The sequence below is a fragment of the Drosophila gunungcola genome (assembly GCF_025200985.1).
Source record: "Drosophila gunungcola strain Sukarami chromosome 3L unlocalized genomic scaffold, Dgunungcola_SK_2 000005F, whole genome shotgun sequence".
In the NCBI taxonomy this organism is placed as follows: Eukaryota; Metazoa; Arthropoda; class Insecta; order Diptera; family Drosophilidae; genus Drosophila; species Drosophila gunungcola.
Genome location: NW_026453180.1, coordinates 2,030,771 through 2,052,867, shown reverse-complemented (window position 1 = coordinate 2,052,867; position 22,097 = coordinate 2,030,771). Strand labels below are relative to the sequence as shown.

Genomic DNA, 22,097 nt, shown 5'->3' with positions numbered 1-22,097 from the left:
AACAACTGTCACTGTCGAAGAACTTCCATTTGAGAAAGAAAAACCTGAAGAGATTCAGGAGCTTCCAGAGGAAGTTCGCGTGGTTGAAACCATTACCGAAGACGGAAAGCCAAAGAAGAAGAAGATCCGAACTCGCGTTATCAAGAAGGTCAAGGGTGACAAACAAGAAGTTACCAAGATTGAAACCGTCGAGGAGGATGATAAGCAACCAGAAACAACTGTCACTGTCGAAGAACTTCCATTTGGTGAAGAAATTCCTGAAGAGATTCAGGAGCTTCCAGAGGAAGTTCGCGTGGTTGAAACCATTACCGAAAACGGCAAGCCAAAGAAGAAGAAGATCCGCACTCGCGTAATCAAGAAGGTCAAAGGTGACAAACAAGAGGTTACCAAGATTGAAACCGTCGAGGAGGATGATAAGCAACCAGAAACAACTGTCACTGTCGAAGAACTTCCATTTGAGGAAGAAAAACCTGAAGAGATTCAGGAGCTTCCAGAGGAAGTACGCGTGGTTGAAACCATTACCGAAGACGGAAAGCCAAAGAAGAAGAAGATCCGCACTCGCGTACTCAAGAAGGTCAAGGGTGACAAACAAGAAGTTACCAAGATTGAAACCGTCGAGGAGGATGATAAGCAACCAGAAACAACTGTCACTGTCGAGGAACTTCCACTTAAGGAAGAAAAACCGGAAGAGATTCAGGAGTTCCCAGAGGAAGTTCGCGTGGTTGAAACCATTACCGAAAACGGCAAGCCAAAGAAGAAGAAGATCCGCACTCGCGTTATCAAGAAGGTCAAGGGTGACAAACAAGAAGTTACCAAGATTGAAACCGTCGAGGAGGATGATAAGCAACCAGAAATAACTGTCACTGTCGAAGAACTTCCATTTGAGGAAGAAAAACCGGAAGAGATTCAAGAGCTTCCAGAGGAAGTTCGCGTGGTTGAAACCATTACCGAAAACGGCAAGCCAAAGAAGAAGAAGATCCGCACTCGCGTTATCAAGAAGGTTAAGGGTGACAAGCAAGAAGTTACCAAGATTGAAACCGTCGAGGAGGATGATAAGCAACCAGAAACAACTGTCACTGTCGAAGAACTTCCACTTGAGGAAGAAAAACCGGAAGAGATTCAAGAGCTTCCAGAGGAAGTTCGCGTGGTTGAAACCATTGCCGAAGATGGCAAGCCAAAGAAGAAGAAGATCCGCACTCGCGTAATCAAGAAGGTCAAGGGTGACAAACAAGAAGTTACCAAGATTGAAACCGTCGAGGAGGACGATAAGCAACCAGAAACAACTGTCACTGTCGAAGAACTTCCATTTGAGGAAGAAAAACCGGAAGAGATTCAGGAGCTTCCAGAGGAAGTTCGCGTGGTTGAAACCATTACCGAAGACGGCAAGCCAAAGAAGCAAAAGATCCGCACTCGCGTAATCAAGAAGGTCAAGGGTGACAAACAAGAGATTACCAAGATTGAAACCGTCGAGGAGGATGAAAAGCAACCAGAAACAACTGTCACTGTCGAAGAACTTCCATTTGAGGAAGAAAAACCGGAAGAGATTCAAGAGCTTCCAGAGGAAGTTCGCGTGGTTGAAATCATTACCGAAGACGGAAAGCCAAAGAAGAAGATCCGCACTCGCGTAATCAAGAAGGTCAAGGGTGACAAACAAGAGGTTACTAAGATTGAAACCGTCGAGGAGGATGAAAAGCAACCAGAAACAACTGTCACTGTCGAAGAACTTCCATTTGATGAAGGAAAACCGGAAGAGATTCAGGAGCTTCCAGAGGAAGTTCGCCTGGTTGAAACCATTACCGAAAACGGAAAGCCAAAGAAGAAGAAGATCCGCACTCGCGTTATCAAGAAGGTCAAGGGTGACAAACAAGAAGTTACCAAGATTGAAACCGTCGAGGAGGATGATAAGCAACCAGAAACAACTGTCACTGTCGAAGAACTTCCATTTGAAGAAGAAAAACCGGAAGAGATTCAAGAGCTTCCAGAGAAAGTTCGCGTGGTTGAAACCATTACCGAAGACGGCAAGCCAAAGAAGAAGAAGATCCGCACTCGCGTAATCAAGAAGGTCAAAGGTGACAAACAAGAGGTTACCAAGATTGAAACCGTCGAGGAGGATGATAAGCAACCAGAAACAACTGTCACTGTCGAAGAACTTCCATTTGAGGAAGAAAAACCTGAAGAGATTCAGGAGCTTCCAGAGGAAGTACGCGTGGTTGAAACCATTACCGAAGACGGAAAGCCAAAGAAGAAGAAGATCCGCACTCGCGTTATCAAGAAGGTCAAGGGTGACAAACAAGAAGTTACCAAGATTGAAATCGTCGAGGAGGATGATAAGCAACCAGAAACAACTGTCACTGTCGAAGAACTTCCATTTGAAGAAGAAAAACCGGAAGAGATTCAAGAGCTTCCAGAGAAAGTTCGCGTGGTTGAAACCATTACCGAAGACGGCAAGCAAAGAAGAAGAAGATCCGCACTCGCGTTATCAAGAAGGTTAAGGGTGACAAACAAGAAGTTACCAAAATTGAAACCGTCGAGGAGGATGATAAGCAGCCAGAAACAACTGTCACTGTCGAAGAACTTCCATTTGAGGAAGAAAAACCTGAAGAGATTCAGGAGCTTCCAGAGGAAGTACGCGTGGTTGAAACCATTACCGAAGACGGAAAGCCAAAGAAGAAGAAGATCCGCACTCGCGTTATCAAGAAGGTCAAGGGTGACAAACAAGAAGTTACCAAGATTGAAACCGTCGAGGAGGATGATAAGCAACCAGAAACAACTGTCACTGTCGAAGAACTTCCATTTGAAGAAGAAAAACCGGAAGGGATTCAAGAGCTTCCAGAGGAAGTTCGCGTGGTTGAAACCATTACCGAAGACGGCAAGCCAAAGAAGAAGAAGATCCGCACTCGCGTTATCAAGAAGGTCAAGGGTGACAAACAAGAAGTTACCAAGATTGAAACCGTCGAGGAGGATGATAAGCAACCAGAAACAACTGTCACTGTCGAAGAACTTCCATTTGAGGAAGAAAAACCTGAAGAGATTCAAGAGCTTCCAGAGGAAGTTCGCGTGGTTGAAACCATTACCGAAGACGGCAAGCCAAAGAAGAAGAAGATCCGCACTCGCGTTATCAAGAAGGTCAAGGGTGACAAACAAGAAGTTACCAAGATTGAAACCGTCGAGGAGGATGATAAGCAACCAGAAACAACTGTCACTGTCGAAGAACTTCCATTTGAGGAAGAAAAACCGGAAGAGATTCAAGAGCTTCCAGAGGAAGTTCGCGTGGTTGAAACCATTACCGAAGACGGCAAGCCAAAGAAGAAGAAATCCGCACTCGCGTTATCAAGAAGGTCAAGGGTGACAAACAAGAAGTTACCAAGATTGAAACCGTCGAGGAGGATGATAAGCAACCAGAAACAACTGTCACTGTCGAAGAACTTCCATTTGAGGAAGAAAAACCTGAAGAGATTCAAGAGCTTCCAGAGGAAGTTCGCGTGGTTGAAACCATTACCGAAGACGGCAAGCCAAAGAAGAAGAAGATCCGCACTCGCGTTATCAAGAAGGTCAAGGGTGACAAACAAGAAGTTACCAAGATTGAAACCGTCGAGGAGGATGATAAGCAACCAGAAACAACTGTCACTGTCGAAGAACTTCCATTTGAGGAAGAAAAACCGGAAGAGATTCAAGAGCTTCCAGAGGAAGTTCGCGTGGTTGAAACCATTACCGAAGACGGCAAGCCAAAGAAGAAGAAGATCCGCACTCGCGTAATCAAGAAGGTTAAGGGTGACAAACAAGAAGTTACCAAAATTGAAACCGTCGAGGAGGATGATAAGCAACCAGAAACAACTGTCACTGTCGAGGAACTTCCATTTGAGGAAGAAAAACCGGAAGAGATTCAAGAGCTTCCAGAGGAAGTTCGCGTGGTTGAAACCATTACCGAAGACGGCAAGCCAAAGAAGAAGAAGATCCGCACTCGCGTTATCAAGAAGGTCAAGGGTGACAAACAAGAAGTTACCAAAATTGAAACCGTCGAGGAGGATGATAAGCAACCAGAAACAACTGTCACTGTCGAAGAACTTCCATTTGAGGAAGAAAAACCTGAAGAGATTCAAGAGCTTCCAGAGGAAGTTCGCGTGGTTGAAACCATTACCGAAGACGGCAAGCCAAAGAAGAAGAAGATCCGCACTCGCGTTATCAAGAAGGTCAAGGGTGACAAACAAGAAGTTACCAAGATTGAAACCGTCGAGGAGGATGATAAGCAACCAGAAACAACTGTCACTGTCGAAGAACTTCCATTTGAGGAAGAAAAACCTGAAGAGATTCAAGAGCTTCCAGAGGAAGTTCGCGTGGTTGAAACCATTACCGAAGACGGCAAGCCAAAGAAGAAGAAGATCCGCACTCGCGTAATCAAGAAGGTCAAGGGTGACAAACAAGAAGTTACCAAGATTGAAACCGTCGAGGAGGATGATAAGCAACCAGAAACAACTGTCACTGTCGAAGAACTTCCATTTGAGGAAGAAAAACCGGAAGAGATTCAAGAGCTTCCAGAGGAAGTTCGCGTGGTTGAAACCATTACCGAAGACGGCAAGCCAAGGAAGAAGAAGATCCGCACTCGCGTTATCAAGAAGGTCAAGGGTGACAAACAAGAAGTTACCAAGATTGAAACCGTCGAGGAGGATGATAAGCAACCAGAAACAACTGTTCACTGTCGAGGAACTTCCATTTGAGGAAGAAAAACCGGAAGAGATTCAAGAGCTTCCAGAGGAAGTTCGCGTGGTTGAAACCATTACCGAAGACGGCAAGCCAAGGAAGAAGAAAATCCGCACTCGCGTTATCAAGAAGGTCAAGGGTGACAAACAAGAAGTTACCAAAATTGAAACCGTCGAGGAGGATGATAAGCAACCAGAAACAACTGTCACTGTCGAGGAACTTCCATTTGAGAAAGAAAAACCTGAAGAGATTCAAGAGCTTCCAGAGGAAGTTCGCGTGGTTGAAACCATTACCGAAGACGGCAAGCCAAAGAAGAAGAAGATCCGCACTCGCGTTATCAAGAAGGTTAAGGGTGACAAACAAGAAGTTACCAAGATAGAAACCGTGGAGGAGGACGATAAGCAACCAGAAACAACTGTTACTGTCGAAGAACTTCCATTTGAGGAAGAAAAACCTGAAGGGATTCAAGAGCTTCCAGAGGAAGTTCGCGTGGTTGAAACTTTTACCGAAGACGGCAAGCCCAAGAAGAAGAAGATCCGCACTCGCGTTATCAAGAAGGTCAAGGGTGACAAAGAAGAAGTTACCAAGATTGAAACCGTCGAGGAGGATGATAAGCAACCAGAAACAACTGTCACTGTCGAAGAACTTCCATTTGAGGAAGAAAAACCTGAAGAGATTCAAGAGCTTCCAGAGGAAGTTCGCGTGGTTGAAACCATTACCGAAGACGGCAAGCCAAAGAAGAAGAAAATCCGCACTCGAGTTATCAAGAAGGTTAAGGGTGCCAAACAAGAGGTTACCAAAATTGAAACCGTCGAGGAGGATGATAAGCAACCAGAAACAACTGTCACTGTCGAGGAACTTCCATTTGAGGAAGAAAAACCTGAAGAGATTCAAGAGCTTCCAGAGGAAGTTCGCGTGGTTGAAACCATTACCGAAGACGGCAAGCCAAAGAAGAAGAAAATCCGCACTCGCGTTATCAAGAAGGTCAAGGGTGACAAACAAGAAGTTACCAAGATTGAAACCGTCGAGGAGGATGATAAGCAACCAGAAACAACTGTCACTGTCGAAGAACTTCCATTTGAGGAAGAAAAACCGGAAGAGATTCAAGAGCTTCCAGAGGAAGTTCGCGTGGTTGAAACCATTACCGAAGACGGCAAGCCAAAGAAGAAGAAGATCCGCACTCGCGTAATCAAGAAGGTCAAGGGTGACAAACAAGAAGTTACCAAGATTGAAACCGTCGAGGAGGATGATAAGCAACCAGAAACAACTGTTACTGTCGAAGAACTTCCATTTGAGGAAGAAAAACCGGAAGAGATTCGAGAGCTTCCAGAGGAAGTTCGCGTGGTTGAAACCATTACCGAAGACGGAAAGCCAAGGAAGAAGAAAATCCGCACTCGCGTTATCAAGAAGGTCAAGGGTGACAAACAAGAAGTTACCAAAATTGAAACCGTCGAGGAGGATGATAAGCAACCAGAAACAACTGTCACTGTCGAGGAACTTCCATTTGAGGAAGAAAAACCGGAAGAGATTCAAGAGCTTCCAGAGGAAGTTCGCGTGGTTGAAACCATTACCGAAGACGGCAAGCCAAGGAAGAAGAAAATCCGCACTCGCGTTATCAAGAAGGTCAAGGGTGACAAACAAGAAGTAACCAAAATTGAAACCGTCGAGGAGGATGATAAGCAACCAGAAACAACTGTCACTGTCGAGGAACTTCCATTTGAGAAAGAAAAACCTGAAGAGATTCAAGAGCTTCCAGAGGAAGTTCGCGTGGTTGAAACCATTACCGAAGACGGCAAGCCAAAGAAGAAGAAGATCCGCACTCGCGTTATCAAGAAGGTTAAGGGTGACAAACAAGAAGTTACCAAGATAGAAACCGTGGAGGAGGACGATAAGCAACCAGAAACAACTGTTACTGTCGAAGAACTTCCATTTGAGGAAGAAAAACCTGAAGAGATTCAAGAGCTTCCAGAGGAAGTTCGCGTGGTTGAAACTTTTACCGAAGACGGCAAGCCCAAGAAGAAGAAGATCCGCACTCGCGTAATCAAGAAGGTCAAGGGTGACAAACAAGAAGTTACCAAGATTGAAACCGTTGAGGAGGATGATGAGCAACCAGAAACAACTGTCACTGTCGAAGAACTTCCATTTGAGGAAGAAAAACTTGAAGAGATTCAAGAGCATCCAGAGGAAGTTCGCGTGTTTGAAACCATTACCGAAGACGGCAAGCCGAAGAAGAAGAAGATCCGCACTCGCGTAATCAAGAAGGTCAAGGGTGACAAACAAGAAGTTACCAAGATTGAAACCGTTGAGGAGGATGATGAGCAACCAGAAACAACTGTCACTGTCGAAGAACTTCCATTTGATGAAGAAAAACCTGAAGAGATTCAAGAGCTTCCAGAGGAAGTTCGCGTGGTTGAAACCATTACCGATGACGGCAAGATAAAGAAGAAGAAGATCCGAACTCGCGTAATCAAGAAGGTCAAAGGTGACAAACAAGAAGTTACCAAGATTGAAACCGTCGAGGAGGATGATAAGCAACCAGAAACAACTGTCACTGTCGAAGAACTTCCATTTGAGAAAGAAAAACCTGAAGAGATTCAAGAGCTTCCAGAGGAAGTTCGCGTGGTTGAAACCATTACCGAAGACGGCAAGCCCAAGAAGAAGAAGATCCGCACTCGCGTAATCAAGAAGGTCAAGGGTGACAAACAAGAAGTTACCAAGATTGAAACCGTCGAGGAGGATGATAAGCAACCAGAAACAACTGTCACTGTCGAAGAACTTCCATTTGAGGAAGAAAAACCTGAAGAGATTCAGGAGCTTCCAGAGGAAGTACGCGTGGTTGAAACCATTACCGAAGACGGAAAGCCAAAGAAGAAGAAGATCCGCACTCGCGTTATCAAGAAGGTCAAGGGTGACAAACAAGAAGTTACCAAGATTGAAACCGTCGAGGAGGATGATAAGCAACCAGAAACAACTGTCACTGTCGAAGAACTTCCATTTGAAGAAGAAAAACCGGAAGAGATTCAAGAGCTTCCAGAGAAAGTTCGCGTGGTTGAAACCATTACCGAAGACGGCAAGCCAAAGAAGAAGAAGATCCGCATTCGCGTTATCAAGAAGGTTAAGGGTGACAAACAAGAAGTTACCAAAATTGAAACCGTCGAGGAGGATGATAAGCAACCAGAAACAACTGTCACAGTCGAAGAACTTCCATTTGAGGAAGAAAAACCTGAAGAGATTCAAGAGCTTCCAGAGGAAGTTCGCGTGGTTGAAACCATTACCGAAGACGGCAAGCCCAAGAAGAAGAAGATCCGCACTCGCGTTATCAAGAAGGTCAAGGGTGACAAAGAAGAAGTTACCAAGATTGAAACCGTCGAGGAGGATGATAAGCAACCAGAAACAACTGTCACTGTCGAAGAACTTCCATTTGAGGAAGAAAAACCTGAAGAGATTCATGAGCTTCCAGAGGAAGTTCGCGTGGTTGAAACCATTACCGAAGACGGCAAGCCAAAGAAGAAGAAGATCCGCACTCGCGTTATCAAGAAGGTTAAGGGTGACAAACAAGAAGTTACCAAGATTGAAACCGTCGAGGAGGATGATAAGCAACCAGAAACAACTGTCACTGTCGAAGAACTTCCATTTGAGGAAGAAAAACCTGAAGAGATTCAAGAGCTTCCAGAGGAGGTTCGCGTGGTTGAAACCATTAGTGAAGACGGCAAGCCCAAGAAGAAGAAGATCCGCACTCGCGTAATCAAGAAGGTCAAGGGTGACAAACAAGAAGTTACCAAGATTGAAACCGTCGAGGAGGATGATAAGCAACCAGAAACAACTGTCACTGTCGAAGAACTTCTATTTGAGGAAGAAAAACCGGAAGAGATTCAAGAACTTCCAGAGGAAGTTCGCGTGGTTGAAACTATTACGGAAGACGGCAAGCCAAAGAAGAAGAAGATCCGCACTCGCGTAATCAAGAAGTTTAAGGGTGACAAACAAGAAGTTACCAAGATTGAAACCGTCGAGGAGGATGATGAGCAACCCGAAACAACTGTCACTGTCGAAGAACTTCCATTTGAGGAAGAAAAACCTGAAGAGATTCAAGAGCTTCCAGAGGAGGTTCGCGTGGTTGAAACCATTAGTGAAGACGGCAAGCCCAAGAAGAAGAAGATCCGCACTCGCGTAATCAAGAAGGTCAAGGGTGACAAACAAGAAGTTACCAAGATTGAAACCGTCGAGGAGGATGATAAGCAACCAGAAACAACTGTCACTGTCGAAGAACTTCCATTTGAGAAAGAACAACCGGAAGAGATTCAAGAACTTCCAGAGGAAGTTCGCGTGGTTGAAACCATTACCGAAGACGGAAAGCCAAAGAAGAAGAAAATCCGCACTCGCGTAATCAAGAAGGTTAAGGGTGACAGACAAGAGGTTACCAAGTTTGAAACTGTTGAGGAGGATGATAAGCAACCAGAAACAACTGTCACTGTCGAAGAACTTCCATTTGAGGAAGAAAAACCTGAAGAGATTCAAGAGCTTCCAGAGGAAATTCGCGTGGTTGAAACCATTACCGAAGACGGCAAGCCAAAGAAGAAGAAGATCTGCACTCGCGTAATCAAGAAGGTCAAGGGTGACAAACAAGAAGTTACCAAGATTGAAACCGTGGAGGAGGATGATAAGCAACCAGAAACAACTGTCACTGTCGAAGAACTTCCATTTGAGGAAGAAAAACCGGAAGAGATTCAAGAGCTTCCAGAGGAAGTTCGCGTGGTTGAAACCATTACCGAAGACGGCAAGCCCAAGAAGAAGAAGATCCGCACTCGCGTCATCAAGAAGGTCAAGGGTGACAAACAAGAAGTTACCAAGATTGAAACCGTCGAGGAGGACGATATGCAGCCAGAAACAACTGTCACTGTTGAAGAACTTCCATTTGGGGAAGAAAAACCGGAAGAGATTCAAGAACTTCTAGAGGAAGTTCGCGTGGTTGAAACCATTACCGAAGACGGCAAGCCCAAGATGAAGAAGATCCGCACTCGCGTAATCAAGAAGGTCAAGGGTGACAAACAAGAAGTTACCAAGATTGAAACCGTCGAGGAGGATGATAAGCAACCAGAAACAACTGTCACTGTCAAAGAACTTCTATTTGAGGAAGAAAACCCGGAAGAGATTCAAGAGCTTCCAGAGGAAGTTCGCGTGGTTGAAACCATTACCGAAGACGGCAAGCCAAAGAAGAAGAAGATCCGCACTCGCGTTATCAAGAAGGTTAAGGGTGACAAACAAGAAGTTACCAAGATAGAAACCGTGGAGGAGGACGATAAGCAACCATTAACAACTGTTACTGTCGAAGAACATCCATTTGAGGAAGAAAAAACTGAAGAGATTCAAGAGCTTCCAGAGGAAGTTCGCGTGGTTGAAACCATTACCGAAGACGGCAAGCCAAAGAAGAAGAAGATCCGCACTCGCGTCATCAAGAAGGTCAAGGGTGACAAACAAGAGGTTACCAAGATTGAAACCGTCGAGGAGGATGAAAAGCAACCAAAAACAACTGTCACTGTCGAAGAACTTCCACTTGAGGAAGAAAAACCGGAAGAGATTCAAGAACTTCCAGAGGAAGTTTGCGTCGTTGAAACAATTTCCAAGGACGGCCAGCCAAAGCAAAAGAAAATCCGCACTCGCGTAATCAAGAAGGTCAAGGGTGACAAACAAGAAGTTACCAAGATTGAAACTGTCGAGGAGGACGAAAAGAAACCGGAAACCACGGTATTTGTCGAAGAAATTTCACTTTTGGAAGAAAAGCCGGAGGAGATTGAAGAGCTTCCAGAGGACGTGCGTTTCGTTGAAACCATCAACGAAAAAGGCAAGCCTACGCAGAAAAAGATTCGTACCCGCGTTATTAAGAAGGTTAAGGGCGATAAACAAGAAGTAACAAAGATCGAAACCGTTGAGGAAGACGACAAGAATCCGGAAACAACTGTTACTGTCGAAGAATCAGATTTAAGCACTTCTGGTGTAGGCAAAGTCAGGCTGAAGAAAAGAGTTGTTGTACAAAAACCTGAAAACGAAGTTACAGTATTTGAGTTGCCTGAGCGAAAATCGGTTATACTTTCAGAAAAGGAAGATGGTACTCCTACAAAAACTGTTATTAAAACAAGAATCATCAAAAAGATTCAAGGCCCGAACATGGAAGTGACAAAGGTTCAAACCATCGAGGAATATGAAAAGGCTCCACAAACTAAAGTATGGGTTGAGAAGTATGAGTTGCCATTCCCGGAACTTCCCGAAGAGAAGGTTTCTGAAGTTGTCGTTATGCCTGACGAAGTGCTTGAGTCTGAAACTTTTGATGAAGAAGGACTTCCAAAGAGAATTAAAACCAAGAAGCGTGTTATTAAAAAGCCGGCACTTGGTAACACCGAAGAAGTTACTGAAATTGGAATTATTGAACAAGACAATACTGAGCCCATTTATTCAATATCGATAAAAGACCAACCTTTAACAGATTCGAAACCGGACGACAGTAAGCTAGTTGAGTTGCCTGAACATGTGACAGAGTTAGAAGTGGTTTTACCTGACGGCACAAAAAAGAAAAAGACCGTTAAGTCCAGAGCTTTTAAGAAGAACATCGACGAAGATCTTGATGAAGTAACAACTGTTCATATAATAGAGGAGGAAAATAAGAAGCCACTAACTACAGTAAAAATAGAGGTTGTGCCTTCTGATGAGACCTCTATTATGCCCATACCCATAGAGGAACTCCCTGAGGAAACTGTGTTCACCGAAGAATTAGACGAAAATAAAAAGCCAAAGAAAAAGACTACAAAAACGCGAACATTTAAAAAACCAGGTCCAGATGACGACGAATATTTCCAAATTCAAACGATTGAAGAAGAGGGCAAGGAACCCTACTCCCTTATACGAGTTGTGAGCGATGAAAATATTGCTGATATAATAGATATTAGTAAACTTGATGATGAAAAGGTTTCCAAACACAAACAAAAGCCACACAAGCAGAGGGGTAAGAACACAAACAAACACACTAATATTCAAACACACATTCCACATAAAAAACATCAATTCAAAAATACGCAAAAAAAAATTTTTTTTTATTTAGTTTAAAAATTTAATATTTTTAAAATATAACTAAGTATGTATATGACACACACTTAATAACGTATTTTTCTGATCATTCCACAATACACATACAATCATAACCGCCTTAATACAGTGGAGAAATCAAAGGCGGATAACACAGAATCGGAACACCCAGTTTACATCACGACATTTAAATCTGTACAAAACGAAGATGGAGAGACAACCATACAAACTGAAAACAAACGAGTTTCTCAGGAGGAAGGCATCGTTGTTGAGGAAGTCCTCAGCGATTCAGAACTCATTCCAGAAGACACAACACAATCACACCTTGAAATTATTGAAGTCAGCGAGCCAACAGGTGATTTCTTTTTATTGAACACATATTTATCTAAACATAAACTTTTTAAATCTGAGCCATATTTAAAAAATAAACCAATTAAAAGTCCAGACATATCGATTTAATAAACTTAGGCAAGTTTGAACTATATTCCAAATGTTACACATTTACAAAAAAATATTATACATTACAAAGACTGCATACACAAAAACATGAGCGATATTTTGTGAAAAATATATTAACTAACAAACTTATCAATTCACTTCAACGTACGTGGGACCAAAATTAAAACTATACGCAAGAAGCCTTATACGTACATGGGTCAATCTTTTACAAATTCAATACATTTATTTTAACAGAGCTTTAAGTATTCTAATTTTGTTGTAAACTTATATTTAGTAAAGTAACGTGTTGCAAAAATGTTTTGGTTTGTAAAAGATAATCCACACTTGACATTAAAGTCATTTCTTAACACATGCAAGAGTAAACGCAGCACTTTGTGCATGTACAAAGTTGGTGTGTTTTAAAGCATTATATAAAATGCAAATATAAGTGTAAAAATTAGTTTAGTGCTAACACAAAACACATAATTCTTTCTTAAACAGACCAATACAACAAAGAGTACACAATCACTGAACCTGAAGAGGCAAGCGCGGACACCATTAAGAAACCGGCTAGAGACAAAAAACCAAAACAGAAAAAGACACTAAGAACTTCTATTGAGGAAGTTGACGAGACTATTATTTATGAAGAGGGTATAGGGGAAAAGACTGACAAGACAGTTAAGAAACGAAAGCCAAAGAAGGTTGAAGGTAAGGTTGAGGAGGTTAACGCTGATTTGAAAAAATTTGAAACGAATGAAAAGCCAAAGAAAAAGAAAGTGGTGAAAACGAAACGGGATGAAATGGACGATTACATTCAATTCCTCATTCACCAAGAAATACCAAAAACTGTACTTCAAGGGTACAAACGTACGGAAATGGAGCTTCCTCAAAGGGCTCGCCGTGACTCGTATTTCAAACAACCCGCAAAACTCACTCCTATGAAAATCGAGAAAGTTGAGTTTAAAAAGCCTAAAATGATTGAAATAAGTTCGGTGGTAGAGTTCCCACAAATGCTTAAGCTTAAAGCTCCTAAGCAGCGCCCTCAGGAGGAGAAAATTAAAAAGAACGAAGCACATTTCAAGAACAAAAAATTAAAGAGCTGGATTAGGTTTATACCATATGCACCATACTGCTTTCCATATGTGGTAACCGAATTGGAAACTAATCGGGAAACTGGTGAATTTTCACGCAATGTTGAAGAAGCGGAAAAGATTTTGAAATTGCGCCCAAGAAAATTCAAGCATTCGAAACCCGAGAAGGCAGAACTTGAAGAAGCCGATCTAGGCGAACTCGAATCTGAAAACGCAGAACCATCTGATGAGGACCAATCCAAGACAAAGTACAAACGCCCTAAAAAGTTGAAGGAAGATAATTTTGAAGAATCTAGGAAACTAAAGCTTGGAAAAGGTAAAATTCCCCAAAATGTTGAGGCGGTGGAAGAGGTTCATTTGAAGCCGGTTAGTCTAGTTATCAAAGAGGAAGAAGTTGTCGTTAAGCCAGCTAAAACAGAAGAAGAGAAAGTAATCAAACAAAAGAAGACCAATAAGGCCAAGCCTGACGAAGGACTTCAGTTTGAACCGATTGAATTTGACGATCTTGAAAGTACCTCTGAACTTCCAGAAGAGTCAGACACATCTCTAGCTGAGGAAAATCCTGCACAGCAAAAGTCCAAATACAAGAGAAAAAAGAAGCCGACTCCTACGCCAGAGACGAAGCAGTTCGAAATTACTCCAAAAGAACTTGGAGAAGCCCCAGAAGATAACCTCAAATTACGCAGGCGACAGGAAGATAAACCTGATCATGAAACGGATGGGGTTAAGCTCAAACCATTTTACAAGTTCGAGGTGCTAGAATTCGAGGCTGAAGATGTCCCAGAGATGTCTCCTGCCAGTGAAGAACTTGCTAAGATACCAAAGAAAAAGCGAAAGCTTAAGCTTAAGACTGAACAAGAAGAAAACACCATTGAAATAATTGAAATTTCTCCCAATAATTCCGATGACAAAATCTATGAAGTTACAGTCACAAGCTCTGAAATTGTTCAAGATGATCAAAAACCAAACAAAATACATAAAAAGAAGATCAAGCGAATGAACAAAAAGGAGTTGGATGATTTTGTCACAGAGTTAAAAGAAGAGCCAGATCAGAATTTCTATGAGACGAGCATGCAAGATTTTTATGAGGTAAAACTGACCGAATTGCCGTCAGAAGGGGAAAAACCTAAAAACCGAAGGATTCGACATGAAAAGGGAGATGAAGTGGAAGTTTTGGAAATAGTCGAAACGGTTGCCGCTCCCGGTGAAGAGCCCCTCTATGAAGTTGTTGTAACTTCTACTGAAACGAAGGACGAAGAAGATGGCACAGTACAAGCTGAAAAACCCAAAAAGAAAACAAGGAAAATGAAAAAGAATGAGCTTGATGCCTATATTCAGCAACTTATAAACGCCGAGATTCCAATAACAGAATTGGAAAAATATGAGAAAATTGATGTCGATGGCAAACCGAAAAAGCCCAAGAAGCAAAAGGCAAAGTTGGAAAAACCAATTTCGGATGAAGGCGAAACTCTTCTATTTGGAGTCACAGAGCATGAACCAACGGAAAAACCCAAAACTAAGAAACCAAAGTCAAAGAAAACTATTAAGGTAGAAGAATCGGTTAAAACCGAGCTAGTTCCTGATTTTGATGAGTTCCTTATCAAAAAAATTGACTCGGATCGTACTCCAGTGCAATATACTGAACAAACAGAAGAAGAAATCTTACCGACTTTAGATGAAATCCTAGAAGAATTAGGTGAAAGCCTACCCGTAGTCGTCGTTGAGGAAGATATTGAGTCTGTTTCATTAACCCCTGAAGTAATTCATTCAAGGGATGAGAAAATAGTAAAGAAACGCAAGGTCAAAACTAGAAAGGGCTCTAAACAATATGAAATTGAAATAATTGAAACCGATGCAATAGGCGATAAGCCAGATGAAGGAAAGGTTATTGTTATAACTACTGAAATTTCTGAAGATACAACGGATGGACCCGCTCTGCGTAAGCCCGAAGCACCAAAGCAATCCGTCAAAAAGGTTAAAAAGGAGAAGCTTAAGGAGTACATTGTCAATATAGTCGAGGAAGCTCCAATAGAACACTTGACTCATATTTCTGAGGATATTATAACTGCTCCTGCCACAAAAAGCACAGTGGAAGAAGATACTTCTTCCTTTACAACTACAGTGGTAGAAGAAGAAACACTTAAAACTTTAGTACCCGAAAAAGAGAAACCTGAAGATGTTGTGGTCGTGCCAGAGACAAAGAAAAATAAAACTGGTAAGCAAAAGAAGGTTAAAATATCCGAAACAGAACCCTTTCCGGCTGCTGAAGATTCGGAGATATCAGAATTTACAACGAAGATCTCCGAATCTGATGGTATTCCCCAAACGATTGAATATTCCATGGAAGTAAAAGACAGTTTGCCCAAGTCCAAAAAGAAAACGGCGAAGAAACCGAAGCCGGATTCTCTAGCTGAGCCTATATCCCAATATACGATTCGTATTGAGGAGCTGACTCCGGACACTGTTACGGAAAAAATTACAAATGAAGAAGGCAAGGAAGTTGAACGAGTCATTATTAAACGTAAACTAAAAAAGAAGGAGGGACCGAAAGAATATCTAATGGAAGTGGTTGAAACATATGAAGAAAATAGTCCTGAAGCAGAAATTGTGATCCAGACCACTGAAGTAACGCCATCAATTGACTCTAAGCCTCAAGAAGAACACAAGATACAGATTGTGAAGAAAAAGAAACCAAGGTCCGAAAGCTTGGACAATTATATTTATAAACTGGTAGATCAAGAAGTGCACACAACAGATCATAAAGAATATGAAGCAACTGAATTGGAGACATCTCCCGAGGTAAAGAAGCCTAAGAAAATCAAAAAACATCACAAGAAATACACCGAGATCATCGACGGCATTCCGATTACTGTGTACGAGGTAAAAGTACAAGAGTTCGAGTCTGATCAAGAAGATTTCAAGCCTGAAGAGGTCATTTTAGAGGAAATTGATCGAGAAGATACAGAGGAAGCTCCGAAGGATCTAAAAATAAATGTCTATGAGGATAAGCCTAAGCCAAAAACGAAAAAATCGGTTAAGGCAATGATCGTAGATGAAGAGCAGCCGAAATCTGTTATTAAAGATATTTCGGAGGTTGTCGAAGTTATGCAAGTTGCGGAAGAAGATGGTTTACCAAAACAGGTTGAAATTAAGAAAAAGAAGGTTTCGCGTAAGCAAGGACCGAAGGAACAAATCTTTGAAATCACCCAGACAAAAACTAGTGATGAACCTTTATCTGAGGTAACTATTGTTGAGATTACAGAGAAGCAACCTGAGGAAGGAGCACAAGAAGAAGAAGAGAAGAAACCAATTAAAAAATCAAAGAAATTGAAACCTGAAGATGTTAAGAATTATGTGATCAATGTTTTAGAAGAAATCACTGAACCCATTCGATTTGAGAACCTTGAAGAGGACAAACCACTTCCAGTGCTTACAAATATTTCGGAGGTGGTAGAAGTTGTGCAAGTCACTATACAAGATGGCACACCAAAACAGGTTGAAACTAAGATAAAAAAGGTTTCTCGCAAGCAAGGTCCGACGGAAAAAATCTTTGAAATCACCGAGACAAAAGCCAGCGATGAACCTCTAACAGAAGTAAGAATCGTTGATATTACAGACGAACAGCTTCAGGAAGTGGTTCCCGAAATTGAAGAGAGGAAACCAATTAAAAAAGCTAAGAAATTGAAACCTGAAGATGTTAAGAACTATGTAATAAACGTTTTAGAAGAGTTCACAGAACCCATTCGAATCGAGAAAATTAAAGAGGAGGAGGACAAGCAACAGCCAATTATTACAGAAATTTCAGAGATTGTGGAAGTTGTGCAAGTTACTGAGGATAATGGTGTAACTAAGCAGGTTGAAGTTAAGAAGAAAAAGATTTCTCGCAAACAAGGTCCAAAGGAGCAAATCTTTGAAATAACTGAGACAAAATCTAGCGATGAACCTTTAGCTGAAGTTAAAATCGTTGAGGTTACTGATGAACAGACTGAGGAAGACAGTCCCCTACATAAGGAAAAAAAATCAATTAAAAAACCGAAAAAACTGAAGCCTGAAGATGTCAAAAGCTATGTAGTTAATGTACTGGAAGAGTTCAACGAACCTCAAAGGATTGAAGAAGCTGAGCAACCAGTCATTACAGAAATTGCAGAGTCCGTGGAAATTGTACAAGTTTCTGAAAACGATGGTGTAACCAAGCAGGTTGAAGTCAAGAAGAAGAAGGTTTCCCGCAAACAAGGTCCGAAACAACAAATCTTTGAAATAACCGAGACAAAATCTAGCGATGAACCTTTGGCTGAAGTTGAAATCGTTGAGGTTATAGATGAACAGCCCAAAGAAGAAATTTCTTTACCAAAGGAAAAGAAACCAATTAAAAAACCGAAAAAACTTATGCCTGAAAACGTCGAAAGCTATGTAGTTAACGTTTTAGAGGAATATAGTGAGCCACAGCAGTTTGAAGGGAGGGAGTTCACCGATAAAGAAGAACCATATGAGACAAAGATTATATCCAAGAAGCCAAAGAAGTCGACCGAAAGTCCACTTGAAAAAACGATCCATATTGAAGAAATGGCTCCTGAAACTATTATAGAGAATATAGTAAACGAAAAGGGAGAGGAAGTAAAACAAGTTAAGACAACAAAGAAGCTTAAGAAAACGGAAGGTCCTAAGGAGTATCTCATTGAAATAACGGAAACATATCAAGAAAACAATCCAGAGGCCGACATTGAATTTACTACAACAGAGTTGCCTTCCGAGTACTCACCAGATGTCGCAGATGATCAACCAGTTAAGGTGCTTCAAAAGGTGAAGAAGAAGAAGCCTGTTAAGGACGATCTTGACAAATACATACAACAGTTAATCGAACAGGAAATCACTAAAACACCTCTAGAAGAATACGAGCCGACAGATATGGATGCCAAGCCTAAGCAACCCAAGAAAAAAGTTAAGACTCACCACAAAAAAACAATTGAAGATGTTGATGGCCTTCCCGTTACCATTCACGAGTTTGATGTCGAAGAAATCGTACCCGTCTCCGAGGATCTGAAAATACCAGAGAATTCATTAGATAAAGTCGAGGAAGTTCTACAACAGCAAGATGATTCTTCAAAACACCTCGTAAACATTTCTGAAGAATTTGTTAAGTCAGATCTGCCCATCGAAACGACTCCTGAGCAAGAACAGGAAATAATTAAAAAGGAGAAACCACTGAAAAAGAAGAAGATTGTTGAGATTCCCGCTCCATTGGAAGAAATTAAACAGTCTGTCGAGGTCGTTGCGCAACCCACTGAGGAGGGAACTGTAAAAGAAGTAACTGTGAAGAAACGCAAGGTATCGCGTAAAAAGGGTTCTAAGGAGCATATTTTCGAAATTACAGAAACAACAAGTGAAGATCAGCCTATAGCTGAAGTTACTGTAGTTGAGTTGACCAGCGATGTTGTCTTAGTTTCTGAAGAAAAGCCAAAACCTGAGAAGAAACCCGTTAAGAAGCCAAAACAATTAAAGAAAGACGAAGTTGAGGAATACATCATAAATATCATTGAAGAATTTATACAACCGACTCCATTCGACACACTTGAAACTGAAATAGAAGAAGTTATCAAGAAAAAGCCTAAAAAATCACAGAAATCTCCAAAAACTTACACAGTCACTGAAGAAGAACACACTGATAGCAAGGTTCCCGATGATTTTGAGGAAGATTTAGAGCAACCGATTGAATCCGTTCCTGAAGAGCTAGCAGAAGCAGTTGAATACGGCATTCGTGTCAAAGAAGAAACGGTGGTTGATGAACAGACAAAACCTAAACCCAAAAAGAAAACCAAGTCTACCCCAGTTAAACAACCTGTTTTGGAGGAAAGCCAAGACTATCTTGTTAAGGTAAAATCCGAAGAAAACTTGAGGGAGGAGTCGATTCCTGAGCACGAGGCAGTTGTGATTGAAGATGTAGAAGTTAAACCGTCGGAGGAACCGGCTTTCCAGGTAGAAGAAATCGAAACCGAGGCAGTGGAAGAGGAAGTAATCGACGACAAGGGCGAAACGGCTAAGCAAACTGTAACTAGACGAAAAATCAAGAAACAGGTTGGTCCCAAGGAAGAAATTATCGAAATTGTGGAAACCAAAACCGGAGATACTCCAGAGTACGAAGTCATTGTAACCACAGAAGAAGCTAAAACTGCTAGCGAAGAAGCTTCTCAGGAGGAAAAACCAAAGAAGGTTCGCAAAGTTAAAAAGGTTCCGAAAGAAGATCTTCATGACTATATTCAGAAGCTTATTGAGCAGGGCATACCGAAAACCGAACTGGAAAAATACGAAAAGATCGATATTGACGAACCTGTCAAAATGAAGAAAAAGCCCACCAAAAAGCTCAAGCAATCTGAGGAGAAGCCGGTAGAAGACACTGAAGAGCCGATTGACAATAAGCCTGTAGGGGAGATTTCGAAAATGTCTGAAGTTGAAAAGGACGAACCCAAGCTTACGTTTACCATCAAGGAATTCATTCCAGAACATTCTGAAGAAAAGCCTTTTGAAATAGTTGTTTTCGAAGAAACGGTAGAAACCAAGCAGATACCTGACGAAACGGGAACAGTAAAGGAAAAGGTGATTAAGACTAAAAAGATAATGCAGAAAAAGGGTCCAGAAGAAATAGTTCACGACATAGTTGAAGTAACTGATAAGGATACAAACGAATCTGAAATAACTGTCACTACCACCACTCCGAAAGAAACGCCTGATCAGGAGCAGCTTGTCGTTAAACAGAAACGCTCTAAGAAGATTAAGAAAGAGGAAGTAGAAGAATTCATCAAATCAGTAAATGAGGAGGAGGTACCAAGGTCGATTGAACCTGAGACCGATGTGACTGTTATCGAGGAATCCATTTCTAAACCAATTTCTGAGAAGGAAAAGAAAAAGCCAAAGAAAGAAAAGCGGCATTCCGTTGAGGATCAAACGCCAAAGGACAAAGAAGTTTCTGTAAAGGAGACTGTTCCGGAAGATTCTCCAGTTAGCGATGATCTCATAACTGTCGAGGAATCGACTCCAAGCAGAGATGAACCCGAACATAAAATTACACAGGCTGATGAGGCAAAGAAACCCGAAAAGAAGAAAACTCCAAAGGCTTCAATTAAAATTCATGAAGGACAACCTGTAGCAGACGCGGTCGAAAAGACTTTCGAAGTTGAACAAAAGGAATCTAATATAGAAAAACCAGATGTTAAGGAATTCACTGTTTCTACAAAGGAAGACGAGAAAATTCAACTTAAGCCTGAAAAGAAGAAAACTGCTAAAAAATTACCTGAAAAGGTAGACCAACCTTCTGAGGATAAATTTGAAATTTCTGTTAAGGAAAGTGTTTTAGAACCTGAAGAAGAACAGCCGTTCACAGTTCAAGTGATTGAATGCGAAACAAATGTTGAAGAAACTAAAGATGACACGGGGGAAATTCATAAGAAGGTTACTACCAAACGCAAATTAAAACGACCTGATGGTGTGGGTGAAATAGAGATTATTGAAGTTGTCAAGGATGATCAGCCTGAGTCGGAAATAACAATTGTGGAGTACGAACCAGAGCCCGTTAAGCAGGACGAAAAGCCCAAGGAACCCAAAAAGAAAACCAAAAAGGTTAAGAAGGATGACATACATGACTACATACAAAAACTAATCGACATGGAAACGCCCAAGACAGAGCTTGAAAAGTATGAGAAAATGGAATTTGAGCCATCAATCAAAGACAAGCCATTAGATAATCTGATAGATGTCGTGGACGAATCACCTTCTCAACAGCCCAAGAAAGAAAAGAAAACCAAGACCAAAGGAGTCCCGATAGAGGAAAGTCCTGCTCCGGAACAGTTAGCAGAGGTCAAAGTGATCGATGAAGAAGCTCCTAAACAACCTTCAACACCAGTTGAAATTGAAGAAGTTCAACCTGTAGAGGCACAAACTCAAGAAATTGTTTCTGAAAAAGGCAAGCCCGTACAGGAAAAGACCACCAAGCGAGTTTTGAAAAAGAAAGGACCTCAAGAAGAAACGACGTTCAAGATCACAACTATTGAAAGCGAGGACAACGATTCAGTTACTGTTATAGTTGATGAAGAACCAGAGGTAGCTCCAGTACAGACCATTGAAGAACAACCAGAACAGGCTGAAGAAAAACCTAAGCCAAAGCCTAAAAAAACAGTAAGGAAGGTTAAAAAGGACGAATTAGACGATTACGTAAAGAAATTAATTGAGGAAGAAATTCCGAAGGTAGAGCTTGAAAAGTATGAAAAGGTAGAAATGCCAGAGAAAGTTGACAAACCAGCTTCTCCCGAAATTGCTCCGGAAGAGGTAAAATATGAGACCACTGAACCAATAACAACAGTGGAAGACTTAACCAAACCAAAGAAAACCAAGACTTCAAGGCAAAAGACAGTAGTCGCAGACGAACAAATACCAGACGTACCGACAGAGACCATTTTAGACACTACTGACACAGCAGAGATCACACCAACCCAAATTGCACAACCCGAGGACACAGCCACTGCACAAATTACACCAAGCGCACAAGAAGAGAAACATTCTCCAGATGACACTAAAGATACAATTCAGAAAACAGTTAAACATAAGAAAACAAAACCAGACACACAAAAAAGCGTTGAAACAAGTAAGTTATCAGAAGAGAGTTCTTGGAGCCTACAAAATCCCGCCGCCCTTGCAGCACCTTCTGCTCCTTTGTCTGTGTCTTTCGCATTTGTTTGTTCCCTTTGAAACCACGTTGATTTCCAATTGTTGCGCCAATTCCCATCTAAATTTATCTTCTTTTCTCTC

At 41.5% G+C, this 22,097-nt stretch overlaps 1 protein-coding gene across 1 annotated transcript in view; it reads left to right on the top strand.

The window, feature by feature from the left end:
* The window catches only part of LOC128259504 (titin), an 81,684-nt gene that overhangs the window by 45,835 nt on the left and 13,752 nt on the right, over window positions 1-22,097 (top strand). Inside the window, 7 exon segments of the mRNA XM_052991900.1 lie at window positions 2,488-3,126; window positions 3,339-4,616; window positions 4,831-6,747; window positions 7,174-8,451; window positions 10,582-11,692; window positions 11,903-12,127; window positions 12,712-21,933. Coding sequence (XP_052847860.1) covers window positions 2,488-3,126; window positions 3,339-4,616; window positions 4,831-6,747; window positions 7,174-8,451; window positions 10,582-11,692; window positions 11,903-12,127; window positions 12,712-21,933 — 15,670 coding nt within the window.